The sequence below is a fragment of the Aotus nancymaae genome, unplaced genomic scaffold (genome assembly GCF_030222135.1).
Source record: "Aotus nancymaae isolate 86718 unplaced genomic scaffold, 86718_ANA_hifiasm-v0.15.2.pri h1tg000076l, whole genome shotgun sequence".
In the NCBI taxonomy this organism is placed as follows: domain Eukaryota; kingdom Metazoa; phylum Chordata; class Mammalia; order Primates; family Aotidae; genus Aotus; species Aotus nancymaae.
Genome location: NW_026988491.1, coordinates 18,749,071 through 18,765,696, shown reverse-complemented (window position 1 = coordinate 18,765,696; position 16,626 = coordinate 18,749,071). Strand labels below are relative to the sequence as shown.

Genomic DNA, 16,626 nt, shown 5'->3' with positions numbered 1-16,626 from the left:
AGCCCCTGTACCCTGGAGCCCATTGAAATGATTCCGGCCAGTCAGACCCAGGCCTGTTCATCCAGTCTTGCCCATTCCTACAGAGAAAGCCACAGTAAGGGTGTTGGGGCCGGGCGCAGTGGCTCACACCTGTAATTCCGGCACATTGTGAGACCAAGGCAGAATTGCCTGAGCCCAGGAGTTGGAGACCAGCCTGAGCAACATGGCAAGACTCCATCTCTGCAAAAAATTCACAAAGTTAGGTGGGTGTGGTGGCACATCCCTGTAGTCCCAGCTACTCAGGAGGCTAAGGCAGGAGGATCACTGGAACCTGGAAGGTCAAGGCTGCAGTGAGCTGTGATCACATCACTGCACTCCAGCTTGGGTGACAGAATGAGACTCTATCTCTCTATTTTTTTTTTTTTTTTTATGATGGAGTCTCACTCTGTTGCTAGGCTGGAGTGCAGTGGCACAATCTTGACTCACTGCGACCTCTGCCTCCCAGGTTCAAGCAATTCTCCTGCCTCAGCCTCCCGAGTAAATGGGATTACAGGCACGCACCACCACACCCAGCTGATTTTTGTATTTTTAGTAGAGATGGGGTTTCACCATGTTGGCCAGGATGGTCTCAATCTCCTGACCTTGTGATCCACCCACCTTGGCCTCCCAAAGTGCTGAGATTACAGGCATGAGCCACCGCACCCGGCCTGAGACTCTATCTCAAAATACGTATATATATAATACAAAATAAAGGCATTGGCCCTGCTCCTTCTGCCTCTGCCTGATGCTTTCCATGTGGCCTTCTGTGGCATGGCATGACATGGTGTGGCGTGGCATGGCATAGCCCTGAGTGGCCTGCTACACCTGCTTTCAGAACTGAATTTAACAAACTATCTTTTCAAGTCAGTCTTCTCCTGATCTGTTGGCTTTACCACCTGAATAATAAAACTTACGTTTTAAGACTGGGGCAGAAACCCACAAAGGACTTGCTTTTCCCAGTGGACTTTTCTAAACATGACCTTGAGCTAAGAACTTAGACTCCCAAATACCCCCAGCATCAGATCGAGAGGCCAGATCTATTGGGCTCCTCACTGGCCTCCCCAAGACCAACTTTGTGCCACGGATGCTCAACTATTTCAGGACAGGGAGCGGAGGAGCCACCCTTACCGAGCTGAGTGTCTTCAGGGTGAACATCCGCCAGGGCAGGGGACATCGGCGAGTTGATGGCATTCTTGCCTTCTTCCTGCAGGTCACTCACTGTTGAGCAAAAGGAAAGAAAAACCAGGTTAGCATACACGGAGTGCCACGGCCTCATGTGTCGGCTGTGGACGCAGAGAGAAATCAGTTCCTGTTTTTTTCAGCATTTAACAGACATTCCTAAAGGTCTGTTGCCCAGAAAGAGAGGAAAAACGCAGCAAACCAAGAATACATTCTGCAGTTCCTCCCCACCCCAAATATTTCCCAATTCTCACCGAGCCCTGTCAGTCCGTTTTCACTGCTCTTTGAAACTCATAACTAAGACACCAAAGCTTCCAGATGCTTCCAGATCTGACCAAGGCTGCCGAGGCAGACAAAGTATGGACCACAGCGATGGGGCATGAGAGGGTGGGGCTGCCCTCCCTCTGCTGGAGGACTGCGTCCTGAGCCATGGACTCAAGAGGCTAACCCCCTCCAGTCATGCACACAGGTGAGTCTGGAGTTCAAAGTGGGGTCACTGGTGACAGCCACATTCACAGGGACTGAAATCTGATGGAACACCCAGGTCAGGACTGCTGGGACATACAGCAAAATCTAATAAAGAGAGCCAGAGGCTTCAAGTCAGAAACACCATGACCTCCCGTCTCAAGGGACTCCTGGACAGTTACAAGGTCTGGAATACCCAGTGATTAGGGACAATCCCAGAACAAGAAACGACCCCTCGCCTCCCTGCACCAGTGAGACCCTCCAGGCTTTTCAGCCACACCCACCAGGGAGGAATACCCACCCACGAAATGCCGGGGGCCAACCCCTTTGCTTCTCTAGTGTCACACTTCTTCCAAAGTGCACGGCCTCAGCCCCTGCTGCACGTGGGACCCCAGGTTCCAGCCCCAAGACACATCCGTGGTGCCAGGTGGAGGCAGGGCCCCGGCAGCTTTCACGGCCCTGGTGGAGGGCCGCGGGGAGCAGTCCCTGATCACATGCCGCAAAAGTAGCCAGGCCAGTGTGCCCGGAGCTCTACCTCCTTCTCGATGAAACAGACTCAGAGGTAAATCTGAATTAACACACCATCTCTTCAAGTCAGTCTTCTCCTGATCTGTTGGCTTCACTACCTGAATAATTAAACTTATATTTTAAGACTGAGGCAGAAACCCACAAAGAAGGACTTGCTTCTTCCAACTAAACTATGTCCTGTTTTAACACCACAGTCACCTCGCACCTTGAATACCTCCAGCTCTGGACATCCAGCCTCCACTGTGGCAGGCGATGGAGCAGCAGGGGGGTGTGGTATGATGGCTTTGGAGCAGCAGGCCAGCGGGCCCCACCCGTGCTGGCCACGAGACCCCAGGTACGTCCCACTCATCTCTCTGCGCCTGTTTCCGCACGTGGCATTTACAGATAAGACTGTAAAAACGCCAGGGCCTTTGGAAGGGCTGAACGTAACCATGAATGTCAAGTACCCAGCCCCAAGCACGGCACGCAATGGGCTCTCAGGACACACCATGGACCCAGCTTTCAGGACAACACAACCTCCATCCCACATAACAGCAGCGGGGCCCCAGGAGGCCAGCTCCAAAGAACCTGATACTCAGCTTCTTAAAAAGCAGACCCTCTTTTACCCTGTGTTCACAGCAGCACTACTCAAAACAGCCCAAAAGTTGAAATAACCCAGGCCACGCGTGGTGGCTCATGCCTGTAATCCCAACACTTTGGGAGGCTGAGGTGGGTGGATCATTTGAGTCAGGAGTTTGAGACCATCCTGGCCAACATGGTAAAACCCCATCTCTACTAAAAATAAAAAAAATTAGCCAAGTATGGTGGCTTGCACCTGTAGTCCCAGCTACTTGGGAGGCTGAGGCAGGAGAATTGCTTGAACCTGGGAGACGGAGGTTGCAGTGAGCCGAGATTGTGCCACTGCACTCTAGCCTGGGTGACAGAGGGAGAGTCCATCTCAAAAAAAAAAAAAAGTGGAAATAACCCATGTTTCTGCACATGGCATTTATAGGTAATACTGCAAAAATGCCAGGGTCTTTGGAAAAGCTAGATGTTTTCTGTTTTTTCTTTGTTTTTTGTTTTGTGAGATGGTGTCTCACTCTGTTACCCAGGCTGGAGTGCAGTGGCATGATCTTGGCTCACTGCAACCTCCACCTCCTGGGCTCAAGTGATTCTCCTGCCTTAGCCTCCTGAGTAGCTGGGACTACAGGCACATGCCACCATGCCTGGCTAATTTGTTGTATTTTTAGTAGAGACAGGGTTTCACCAGGTTAGCCAGGATGGTCTCCATCTCCTGACCTCATGATCCACCCATCTCAGCCTCTCAAAGTGCTAGGATTACAGGCATGAGCCACGGCACCCAGCCAGAAGGGCTAAATGTAACCAAACCATGAACGTCAAGTCCCCAGCCCAGAGCGTGGCATGTGATGGGCTCTCAGGACACAGCTGTGGACCCAGCTTCCAGGACAACACAACCTCCATCCCTCATAAGGACAACGGAAGTGGGGTCCCAGGATGCCTGTTACCCACTCCCCACAAGGTAATATATTTGCATTTTAAACAGGCACCTTTTCCTGGAGGACTGCCTGATGCAGGAGGATCAGAGCCTAGGTACAGATTGGGGTTAGGAAGGTTTTTGATTCAAGGGAGCTTTCGAGCACTGCTGCAGTCACTGAGTCTTGGTATTTGAGAACACTAGATGAATAAGTAAGCAAAACATGGTCCATGCATACAATGGAATATTATCCAGCCTTAAAAAGGAAGGACATGGCCGAATGTGGTGGCTTATGCCTGTAATCCCAGCACTTTGGGTGGCTGAGGCACGTGGATCATGAGGTCAAGAGATCGAGAACATCCTGGTCAACACAGTGAAATCCTGTCTGTACTAAAAATATAAAACTTAGCTGGGTGTGGTGGCGTGCACCTGTAACCCCAGCTACTCAGGAGGCTGAGACAGCAGAATCACTTGAACCTGAGAGGCAGACGTTGCAGTGAGCTGAGATCGTGCCACTGCACTCCAGCCGGGCAACAGAGCAAGACTCCATCTCAAAAAAAGAAAAAAAGGAAAGACATTCGGACCAGGCTACAGCATGAGTGAACCTGGAGAAGGTTATGCTCAGTGAAACAAGCCAGACACAGAAAGTCAGATGCTGTACAATTCCACCAATAGGAGGACCCTCGAGTAGGAAACGCATAGAGGAGAAAGCAGACAGGTGCTGCCAGGGGCAGGGGGGAGCGGCAGATAGTTAGCGTTGAATAAGGACAGAGCTCCAGTTTGGAAAGAGTTCTGCGGGTGGGTGGTGCCGACGGCTGCACGACGAGAACGTACTTAATGCTAGTGAACTCTGCTCTTGAAAACGGCTAAGATGGTGACGTTTACGTTACGACTATTTTACAACAATATATTTCAAAGCAAAAGAAAAAAATGCAGGCCCTGTCCAGGTAATGCATATTCCAGCCACGAGCCAGCCCGGCTGCCGGCACACACCGCCCTCCACACCTGCGTCCTAAGGGAAGACCTGGGAGACACTCATCTTTGATTTTCCAAAATCCATAGCATAACTCTGTGCCAGCAGTAGACAAACGCTAAACGCCTTCATGGGGAAATTATTCAGACATAGAGTTCTAAGACTCCCTCCACCCCAGCTCCCTAAAAATACTCCAAAAGATCCCCCACAGGTCACCCAGATCAGCTGAGAAAACAGAGACCAAATTTCAGCAATTATTTGTACATGACTAGTTACAAAGAGAGTTGTAACCAGCAGAGTCTTAAAAGGCAGAAAGGAAACACGGAAAAGTGATTTTTCACAGAAATCCTCCGGAATACGACAGCCCTGGAGCACGGGGGGTCCGGGTGGAAGTCCCATGTCCTCGCTGGTATCATGGGAGGAGGGGACAGGTGCAGAGAGGTCCCGTCCAGCACAGCTGCTGCAGTGCTCACGCTGACGGCAGAGGATGAACGAAAGACCCAGTTTCCCTACGGGTGGAGGATCGCCCAGGTGTGCCATGCCCATGAGTCCTCCTGGCAGGGCCCGAGAGCTGGCACTGCACCCACGTACCTGGGCCTAAGGGGTGGGGAGGGAGGCCCCGGGGCAAGCAGCAATGCTGCGAGGCAGCCCTGCCCACCTGATTTCAAAAACACAGAGTGGGAGGAGGAGAGAAGCCGCATTTTGAAAGCTTAGAAATTAGGTCACATAAAAACAGAGATTTCCACACCCCCCTTGAACATCAAAGATGATACTAAATAGTGCCAGGGATTTTGCGACCTTAATAAATGAGAAACACGCTCAGGAACACCGCCCAGGGCCCGTCCAGCAACATGTTCTGCAGGGGCTGGTTATGCAGGATGCCCTGAGGGGTGCAAAGGCTTCAGGGACCAGGAGGAGGGGGGCACAGGTGGGCAGACCCCTCGGCTGGGAGGAGGAGCCCAGGACTGTGGCCACAGAGCCCCAGTCCACACCTTGCATTGCCACTTGCTGGTGTGTGGCCTCGTGAAAGTCCTCTCACCTCGCTCAGCCTCGGTTTCCCCATCTGTAACATGGGGTGGTGGGAGTACCGGCCTCACAGGGGTCCTGAGGAATAAGGGGAATCGTGAGCACTCCACACACGGCCCTTAAACCCCCCTGCAAGTGGGAGAGGCGGCTGTGGATGTACGGGGTCTCTGTGATTAGGCTCCAAGAGAGGCACAGACTGGGGGAAGAGTGACCACAAGGCAGGCGAGGTCCTCCATTCCATGGTGAAGCACAGAGGGCTCACTGGAGGAGGCAGCAATTGAACTGGCCTTGAAAGATGGCCAGGCTAAGAAAAAGGCCTTTGGGGCTCTGTGCAGAGTGAAGGGGTGACAAATCAGAGCCAGCATATCCAAAGCTGAACCCCATGAGGGTCCAAGGGATGGCCATCTGGGCCTTGCCGCATTTTGCAGCCTGGGTTCCCCAAAGAACACAGTTCCTTCGCAGAGGAACTTTCAGCCCGGATCTGATTGTCATCTTCAGAGGATCAGTCTGATTTTTGGAAGGAGGGGCTCCTCTGGCACCTTTGGCTTCCCCCCACGCCGCTCCCCACCACGTGAACGGTGCCAGTTCAGTGGCTTTCAGTGAATCCCAGGAATGTTTTGGTTTTTAAAGTACTGGTCCACTTGCCAGAAAGACAAACACTTGAAAGATGTGAAATGCCGGCTGTCTTCAGTCACAGAGAAAGGTCTGCTGGCCCGGGTGTGCTGGCACGGGCATGCTGGCATGCATTCTCTTGGTGTCTGGTGGATGTGGAAGGTGTGAGCTTCCAAGGGACTGGGGCTTAATTTCATGAGATGGGTGATTATGGGGGAAAGAAGGCCTTGTGCTTGTTTTCCTAAGTGTCTGCATTGTTCTAAGATGAATGTCTCTGGCCACACGAAACTCAGCAGCCAGCCACAAGGGAATTGACACCAACTCGTTCACGCTGTGCCAGAATCCACCTGCAGCACTGCCGTGGCCTGCACGGGGGGACCAGGTCGGGAGAGAGAGACAGGAGGGCATTGGACAGGATGACGGCCCCTTGCCACACTGTCTCTGGAGACAGGCACTCCTCGCTCGGCCCAGGACGGCCCAGTGGGAAGTGCAGGCTGCAGCCACCAGATCTGAGTTTTCAAGACAAGCTGGAAATGTGGGGTTTGGTGTGGAATCTCCCCATTTATAAATGTGAGCAAATAATTCCAATTCTGTGGGCCAGCCAGAGAGCAACATAACTGAGGATTATAGGACATACACATCCAACCCATACTGCTGACTGTCCGTGGGAAAGGGGGAGAGGGCCACGAACGTTTCCTGAGCACCTACTAAGTGCAGGGCACCTTCCATGCCGGCCATTCACTTCGTCTCCTAACGAGTCCGTGAAGGAGGCTGGGCATGGTGGCTCGTACCTGTAATCCCAGCACTTTGGGAGGGTGAGGCGGGCAGATCACCTGAGGTCAGGAGTTCGAGACCAGCCTGGCCAACTTGGAGAAACCCTGTGTCTACTAAAAATACAAAAATTAGCCGGGCGTGGTGGTGGATGCCTGTAATCCCAGCTACTTGGGAAGCTGAAGCAGGAGAATCACTTGAACCCGGGAGGCGGAGGTTGCAGTGAGCCAAGGTTGCACCACTTCACTCCAGCCTGGGTGACAGAGCAAGACTCCATCTGTCTCAAAAATAATAGTAATAATAATAAATAAACAAGTCTGTGACGGAGTGGCTAGTCCTGTGCTGTTAGGTGTGAAGCCCCAGTGTCAGGACTGAACCCAGTTCTAACTGACCTTGTACCTCACTGTGCCCTACTAAATCCTACCTATCTTTAACCTCATCTTATTGGCCACCTCCTCCAAGAAGCCCTCCTGGGTGTTCCCCTCTCCCCAGTTCAAGCCACACAGCCATGTAACTCTCTCCTTCCCAAACATCAGTCCCTGCCAGTGCCAACTCAGTTCCTGCACATAGTAGGCCTTTTCCTATGTCCAAGGAGTAGCACAACAGAGGGCTTAGAACCAGGCTGCTGGTTTTGGATCCCAGCTCAACCCCTGACCAGGTGTGTGATCTTGGGCAAGCTACTTGACTGCTCTGTGTGCCTCAGTTTCCATCTGTGAAGTGGGGCCTAACACCCCTCAGAGAGATCACAAAGGTTCAACGAGAGGTGCACTCAGCACAGTCACCAGCGTGCAGCGACCCCTCGGGAAGCGTCAGCTTCGAGCGTCTGTAATGGTTGCACACGTACAGTTTCCAAAGCCTCCACCCAAAGACTGGGCAAGGTTTTCTAAAAAAGCAAAAAAAAACGAACAGACAAAAAAAAAAAAAAAACCATCTCTCCTGATTAGGAATTGCAAGAACATGAAAGGAAGGAAAGAATGAAAAACGAAAAGCATATCATAAAAAGCCTGCCATTTATACCTCAGGCCAAATGCGAAGCTTCCATCTTTGATTCGTTTTCGTCTTCTCCTTTGTGTGGTTCTATTTATTTATTTATTTATTTATACCCAGGCTCTTTCCCAAAAAAAAGGATTTTCAGGCAGCATTTTTCCCCCCTTTTGATATTATTAGGAAAACAACTTTGAAAGCAGGCTGGTTTAAAGAACAAGGTTACCTTAACGGAGAAAAGAAATCCAGAACACAAAAAGGCCGACCAGCTTCTTGCTTCATGAGGGGAACCAGGGCAGGGCAGGGGATATGGTGATGTCCCCCCTGCAATTATGGGCACCGCAACCCCCCGGGGGCTCGTCTGGAGGGTCTAGCCCAGACACAAAGGCCCAGTGGAGGCTGCGCCACAGGCCCTGGGAGGCCAGAGCAATGGCAACTCCATTTTCTGACACTTTTCTAAGCGAGTCATTTCAACAGCCGAGAGGCTTTTCCACCTATGAGGACTTGCTACACCAGCCCTGCACTTCCTGGTTTTCATAGAGAACAAAAGATCAGGGGGAGAGATTTCAGAGGGCCTCGTCTGAACCAGGATCAAAGAGAAATCCCCTACAAAAACAGCCATTCTCCATCTGCCACACGTCGAAAAGAAGAACTAGAACACGGCAGGAAAGCTGCCTTATGTTAGACACTTCGGCGGCCCTGTTCAAGCCCTACCCACTTCTAGTTACGACTGATCCTGCTCAAAGAAACGGAGTGGTCTTCGGAGCGTGCGGGAGGATAGAGGAGGAGAAAGAAAGACATGGCTCCATGCCAATTCATGCCACCAGCTCCTCTCCCCAGCTGGGGAGGGGCATCGGGATCCTTCACCCGTGCTTATGAGGGAACCCTAAGCCATCTCTGGTAAATGCTGTTTTCCAGGCCTCCGCCAGGAAATGGCAGCTTTCTATGAATTTTCCAACTTCCATCTGCACTCAGAGGGGTGTGGTTTCTTCGCAGAAGCTGTAATTTATCAGAATAATTAAATTCATCAGGCACGAAGGTCTTCTGAACAGAGTAGTTCTTCTAAAAATAAGTCCAGTTGTACTTTGGTGAAGATCTCACAGCTCACTGGAGTTAAAATAAGACCGAAGTAAGATCTAAATAAGAATAAAAACATCATCGGCCTCGGCAGCTGGGAGGAGACGCTGTCGGGCAGTCTTTGCCGACGTCCAGAAAGAAGGTGATTGGAAGGAGCTGAGGATCATCATTCAAAGGGCTGAGCTATTTCTGGCATGTCACGCATGCAAAGGCCTTGAAATGTGAGGCCTGGTCCTCCCCAGGAGGTGATGAACTCCGAGTCCAATCTCCAAGTTTCTTGGGATTACAAATCGCAGGAATGACAATGTGTCTTGCCCAGAGTAAAGGCAGCAAAGGCCAACGGTGCCAGAGAGCAGCTGCTCCTCCTGGCCCAGATACGGGAAAAGACCGGAAGGACTTCCAGTGATCCATGGAGCGCAACTTACAAGAAAGCGCTTCCTGACCTTTCAAGTGGCAGGTGCAGTTTGTTTTTACTGAGAAATGGATGTGGGCTTTGTCACGCAGGACGCCAGCCCAGGGTAATGAGCCCCGTGCATTTATGCACATTTAACTCACTGTCATCTCTAAGCCGAGGATGAGTTTCTGAACTGTGCTCACAAGACCAGAGGGGTAGGAAAGCATCGTGATGGCCAGGCGCGGTGGCTCATGCCTGTCATCCCAGCACTTTGGGAGGCAGAGGCAGGCGGATCACCTGAGGTCAGGAGTTGAAGACCAGCCTGACCAACATGGAGAAACCCCCTCTCCACTAAAAATACAAAAAATTAGCCGGGCGTGGTGGCACACACCTGTAATCCCAGCTACTCGGGAGGCTGAGGCAGGAGAATTGCTTGAACCTCGGAGGTGGAGGTTGTGGTGAGCCGAAATTGTGCCATTGCACTCCAGTCTGGGTAACAAGAGTGAAAGTCCGTCAAGAAAGAGGGAGGGTGTGGGGGGAAGGAATGGAGGGAGGGAGGGAGGGAGGGAAGGAAGGTAGGAGTGAGCCATGACTGTGGCCCAAACCAGAAGGATGGCTCAGCTTGAACATCTGATTTATGGGACTCGTTCTGCTGGGGCACGAGATTCCAGCTCATTTCTCGAGATGAAATAAGTTCAGAAGCTAAAATAAATGTGTGAACATTTCAATAAGGTAAAATCCAAAGAAGGTCAACAGGTGGTGTGGACTCCACATCAAGAGCTCACAGCTGAAGCCCTGTCCTATTCAGGTGGCAGCAAGCCTTGGGCATGGCAGCCTGCTGCTCTAACAAACACTGGCAGATGGATGCCAAAGGGCTGGGCACGGGGCTGGGCAGGTCCTGCCCTTGCACTGCAGAGAGTCCGCATGTAGCCGAGGGAAGACGTATCCTGATCACTTCCACCCAGCAGCCGACCTCGCAGCTGGCACTGAAGGCTCGTGAAGGATTCAATGCATAATTAATCACGTGCGATACATAGCATGGTGTGGAGATTTTTACAAAAGCAAAAGCAGGTCAGGCCAGGTGCAGTGGCTCATGCCTATAATCCCAGCATTTTGGGAGGCTGAGGTGGGCACATGGCTTGAGCTCAGGAGTTCAAGACCACCCCGGGCAACAAGGCAAAACCCTGTCTCTACACAAAATACAAAAATTAGCCAGGAATGATGGTGTGAATCTGTAGTCCCAGCTACTCAGGAGACTGGGAAGAGAGCTTGAAGCCAAGAGGCAGAGGTTGCAGTGAGCCGAGATCACACCACTGCACTCCAGCCTGGATGACAGAGCCAGATCCTGTCTCAAAAAAAAAAAAAAGAGGTTGTAAAACAATACAGCAAAGTAAGTCTGGGTGCAGTCTGCACATGGTGTCCATCCATGGTCCCAGCTACTTGGCGCTGGGGCGGGAGGATCACTTTAGCCCAGGGGTTCAAGTCCAGCCTGGGCAACACGGTAAGACCCTTTAAAAAATACAGCATGATACTTACGTAGAAAATACCAACTAGAAAACTCAGCACTATGTATTTCTATGTGTACATATCCAAATTCACAGAAAAAGGAATGAAAGGGCCTGCTCCAGAATAACAAAAGCAGCATCGCCACTGCAAGGGCCAAGTGGCTGAAGGTAAGGAGGAGACAGAGGGAGGCTTTGCCACCAGACTGTGTTCTTACGCTCCTTTTGAAATAAAAATAAAGCTACAAGAATGGAAATAAACAGATGTCCTGGCAGGGTTATGTACAGGGTACAACGGGGCCCTAAAGCAAGTGGCAGCCAATTCTACAGGGAAGGATGCAAAGCGGTTTCAACCACAGAAATGGCTCTGGGACCCAGAAGGAGCCTCGGACCTCTTCTGGAAGCACTGGCAGCCTCAGGGGACACAGTGAGCTACCCTAAGGGAGGAAGGAAGCTGGGGAGGGAAAGCCCTGCGTGGTCTCACCCCTACAGATGACTGCAGAACAATAACCTGACTCCAAGACTATGAGTGACAGCAAAGGCCCTGGCACAAGGGTCAGTGTCAAGAACACAGAAGAAGGAACCAAGATGCTGGACCTAGGAGTACCCTCAGCAGACTCACATCTAGAGAACAGAATCTACAATCTAGCAACACCTTCCATGTGCTGGATCAAGCCTTACCTGACACCATCCATTCCCATGGACCATCTTGTGCCCTATTCTTAGGATGGCCAGTGGGGCTCTCTCACCAGAACACCCACCTTATCCCCTGAAGGCCCTGCCCTAAACTCTTCCCACCCCATCCCAGCCTCTCCCTTTCTGCAGGTGACTGTCCTGGATACCACAGCTTTTCTTCCTCAGCATCCATTGATCCTTTCAGGTAAACAAGACTCAGTTTCCCTTGGAGAGAGCCACCCCTCCTGCCACCATGCTCAGGCCTTGCAGTTCAGCCCTGGTATGGAGCAGGCATCCCAGGACAAAGCCAGCTGACACACTGGCCTCCCAGGAACACAGTCAGGATGGGCATGACAGTTAGAGCTAATGAGCTGCACTGAGACTTCACCAGGAATGGAGAATGAGACAGGCACTCTTTCTCACTGGCCTTGACCCAGAAAGGATACAGGTTGAAGCTGTCCCATTATCTTACCACCACACAGAGCCCGGAGATGAAGGCATCAGATTGAAAGAGCTCAGAGAAGAAGAGGACAAAATCTAGAATCTAGCACCACCTTCTACGTGCTGGATCAAACCTTACCTGAGCCCATCCATTCCCATGGACCATTCTGTCAAATGCACCAATGAATTCTGTTTTGCTCTTAAGCCATTTTGAGTTGAGTTTTCTTTGCAAAGCAAATAGTCCTGTTCGATGCAGAAATCCTTCCAACACACAAAGCTGGCTTTGGTTACTCCCTGCTCAGCGTACCCCATGGCTCCCACCAGTTCCAGGGTAAAACCCAAACCCTCCACAGTGGTACCCCGTGACTCTTAATGAGTGGATCCCTCCTGTCAATCCAGCTGCAGCTCCCAGGCTTCTACTCACTGTCCGATGAGGCCATGAGGCCATTCCTGGCCGCTTCTGTGGGTCAGATCTCTACCCCTCTGCCTCAACTGTTCCCACAACCTGAAATGTCCTTCACTTTAGATCAGCGAGCTCCATCCCATTCCCCACCTGTCTGGAAAGCACCCTCTGTACATCCCCCTGGGTACAGTTCAGGCCCCTCTTCTGAGTTCCCACATCTCCCCCCACCCCCGTACACATGACAATGACAAATCCTATTCCCCAGTCATGTGATTTTGGGGTATGCTCACCTCCCTGCACCCCCCAACCCCGCAAGGAGCGTACAGGGGCCACGTCCCATTCATGACCGTGGCCTCGCATCCTGTGTAATACCGATACGTGGATAACTGCTCTGTGAATATCTGTGGAATGAATGAACAAATGAGCGCAAATGTTAAGCTTATGTAGGCCAAATGGGGCCGAATAGATAATTTCTGCAAGGGAAAGTCAAGGAACTGAAACAGACGGCTCTCACACAGCCTCCTACCTCCAGCCACTTAATTGGGTGGAAAAAGAGGGTTTCCATTAAGGTTTCCATTAGCCTGGCAGTCGTGGGTCACCAGGAACCCAATTACCCTGATGTGGCCAGGCAGAGGCTGAGGGCTCAGGAGGAAGAAATCCGCTCCACAATTAGGGACTTGCTGGTACAAAAGGCCCCGGAGCTGACATCCCCCCAACTTCACCTCCCGGGGCGTGTGTTCAGACCAGCCACCTGCTGCAGGAATCCGAAACACAGACCACCGAGATGGAAGGAGCCCATCTGGCTCAGGGAAACTGGGTCTTCTGCATAGGAGACGTTGCTTACGTAGAAATATAAAAAAAGCCCATGTTAAACAGATGATTTCCTTGCCCCAGAAACACAGTCTGCTCTTCCCCTTTGTCCCTGGGGTGATCAGAAAAATGTGAGAACCACAGAAAAATAAATTGTCCATGGGAAGGAGAATATGAAGAAAGACTTCTAGGTTCCCAGTAAAATGTCAGGATTACCAGCTAACCCACCCGGGCGAGAAACTGGGGCATGGGGGCACCAGTAGGCTTCTCATCTGTAAAGGAGGACACATGCTTTAGGGACAAGTGATGATCTGATTGGTTTTTCAGAGTGAAAGCCACATGGGTCAGCTTCTTCAATTACCCCCTCCAGATGCATCAGGCAGAATCCTCGGAGGCCACGATGGGGGCTGGACCTATGACGGCCAGGGCATCTGCGCCAGCTTCCACTGGGTCTCAGGTCTCAGGGCTCCTGGCCTCTGCCCTCTCCCAGCCCACACCACGGCATCTCAAGACTTCACCCCCAGCACACAGCTGTCTGTCACCCAGCCTGGTTGACCTTCCTAGCACCTTCTTCTGCTCCTTCCAGCATAACCCTGCCTCCTGCCTTCCCCTGAACAGCTAGGGACCACCATGCCTTTGCTCACACTGTGCCCCACTCCCCAGCAACACATCCCACAACCTCTCTAAGGGGACCCAACGCTCTGCACTTTCAGGGTCCACCACAAACATCCCCTCTTCCAAGCCCCTTCCAGAAGCCACCGGCTCCTCCTCCAAACCCCCCAGCCCAGGGCCAGCACTGGTCCAGACAGAAGATCAGAGAGGATGGAAGCTTCGGAGGTTCCTGGCAGAAAGGCCACGTGACCTCAGCCACACACTTCAACTCCTGAGATCCTTTACAGTCTTTTCAGCAGAGGGTCCATAGCCGGCCCTGATCATAAGGCGGTCGTGACAGTGAACTTAATAAGGTGGTGTGCGCTGAGAAGTCATTAACTGGTAAACGCCTGGCTAATTTTTCTTGCTCCTCATCCCCGTCATCAGCATCTGTGCCGGGTGGTTCCAGGGAGCAGTGTGGCATTATTCAGGGTCATCCACTCCACTCAACAAGGGCTGGCCCGAATCCAGCTGCGTCCCGAGAGCTTCAGTTGTCTGCCAGTGTCGAGCTGTGGGGTAGCCCCATTAAGCCTTGGCTGGGCCATGTTGGGGGCCATGTGCCCCCAGGTCAGCAACTGTCTGAGGATCTAGACATAAAACACCCACCTCACCACAACCCAGGCAGGATGGGATCTCGATGACCCTGAACTGACAGCTCAGACATCACCACAAACGTGTGTATACGGTCCCTGGGCATTTAAAACCAACAACAATTAGGCTGAACTGTTATATAACAGAATCCAACTCCAAACAAACATCAGGTGCCTGCGGGACAGTGCGAGCGGCATAGCCCGCCCCCCCCCACCACCAACTGGTGCCAATCCCAACAAGTGCAAAGGGCTCCCCAAGTCCAGCGGCAGTGAGCCAGGGGCAGAACCGTGAAAACCACGCCAGCAATGGACCACCCTGGGGGTGGAAGCCGTGGGGCCTGCAGGGGCTCAGAAGCGACCCTCTAGGGACTGGAGTGACACTGGAATGCAGCAGCATGGCAGAGGGCAGGAAGCAGAGCAGGACTAGCTCAGGCCATCAGGCTGCTTCCTGGGGACCTTAGCGCCAGGCTCAGGGCACCATCCCTTACACCTGGAGTCACTTCTCCACAGGCGGCTTCTCAGAATGACTTAGCCCAGCAGCCACTGGCTTGAGGGCTGTGTGAGGGGGCCTGACCCACCACCTCTGTCCTCCTCGGCCTGGTGACTTATTGGGCTCACAGGAAGTCACCAGGGATGTGTTCATTGCTTGACCTTGGACACAGCTGTGCCCCACAAGCCTCGCCCTCCTTGAGTCTCTGTGTCTCCTCTTTGTCCCCAAGAACATCTGACAAAGATGGCTTCTCCTGCCACCATCCCTCCGATACAAAAAGTTGTTGAAGTAGAAATACAAAAAAGCTCCACAGCCCATGTTAAACAGATGATTTCCTCAGCCCAGAAATATGGTCTTTTCTTCCCCTTTGTCCCTGGGGTGATCAGAAAAATGAATCGAATAGGAAATAGGAGGACAGACTTCTAGGTGTGCAGTAAAATGTCAGGTTTACCAGCTAACCACCCCCCGGGCGAGAAATCAGGCCACGGAGGGGCTGGTGGCCTTCTCGTCTACAAAGGAGGACACATGCTTTAGAGACAAGTGTCGATCTGATTGCGTGGGTCAGCTTCTTTTCTTTCAGACAGAGTCTTGCTCTGTCGCCCAGGCTGGAGCACAGTGGCGCAATCTTGGCTCACTGCAACCTCCGCCTCCCGGGTTCAAGCGACTGTCCTGCCTCAGCCTCCCTAGTAGCTGGGATTACAGGCATGCCCCACCACGCCTGGCTAATTTTTGTATTTTTAGTAGAGATGGGGTTTCACCATGTTGGTCTGGCTGGTCTCGAACTCCTGACTTCAAGGGATCCACCTGCCTCAGCCTCCCAAAGTGCTGGGATTTCAAGCATGAACCACCGCTCCCGGTCAACTTCTTCAATTCCTCCCTTCAATTGCCACCCTTCAGGAGCACTGGAACCCACTGCCCAATGCCCCCACCTTGCGGTGAACAGCAGGACACATGTCCCCAAAGCCAGCCTCCCCTGCCCCCCAAAAGAACTACCCTGTTTGCCCCCCATTTTCTCAGCCCCTCGCCCTTGGCGCCAGTGCCCACAGCCACCGCCTACTGACCACTGTCATCCTAATCCCTTGCCAAGTCCTTCGACTTGAGCCTCTGCCTCTGCGATTTTCAGAGGGTGCGTCTGTCACGTTTCTGCCAATCCATCACACTGGTTTTCAGTGGGTACTTCCAAGTGATTTCATTCACTGGTCATGAAATCTGTCATTAGTTAATAATAAGGAGAAAAGAGCCTCAAGGCAGCAGAAGGTGGGGGCGGGGTGTGAAACCCAAAAGAAACGATTCTCAGAAGAGGATGCCGACCTTTCCCCTGGCGTGTGTCACCGCCACCGCCCCTCCGAGCCCAGCCATTTGCCGGCAAGCTGCACAGCAAGCCCCACCGAGACAGGGGACAACGAAGCCCGCTGCTCACTTCCAGCAGCAGACGAGTCCTGGAGACAACCAGGCTCTTAAAGAATGCACCTCACAAAGCAGAGCAGCAACGGCCATGCAGGGCCGAGCCTGGGGAAGCACAGCGCTGGTTCCGAGTTGTGAAACTCGTATTAATTAATCTTA

The 16,626-nt window shown here is 52.2% G+C and overlaps 1 protein-coding gene across 5 annotated transcripts in view; it reads right to left on the bottom strand.

The window, feature by feature from the left end:
* The window catches only part of PARVB (parvin beta), a 145,649-nt gene that overhangs the window by 75,877 nt on the left and 53,146 nt on the right, over positions 1 to 16,626 (bottom strand). For all 5 annotated transcript variants that reach the window (XM_064368193.1, XM_064368194.1, XM_064368195.1 and 2 more), the window contains exon 2: positions 1,147 to 1,236. In XM_064368193.1, coding sequence (XP_064224263.1) covers positions 1,147 to 1,236 — 90 coding nt within the window. The remainder of the gene's footprint in view (positions 1 to 1,146; positions 1,237 to 16,626) is intronic.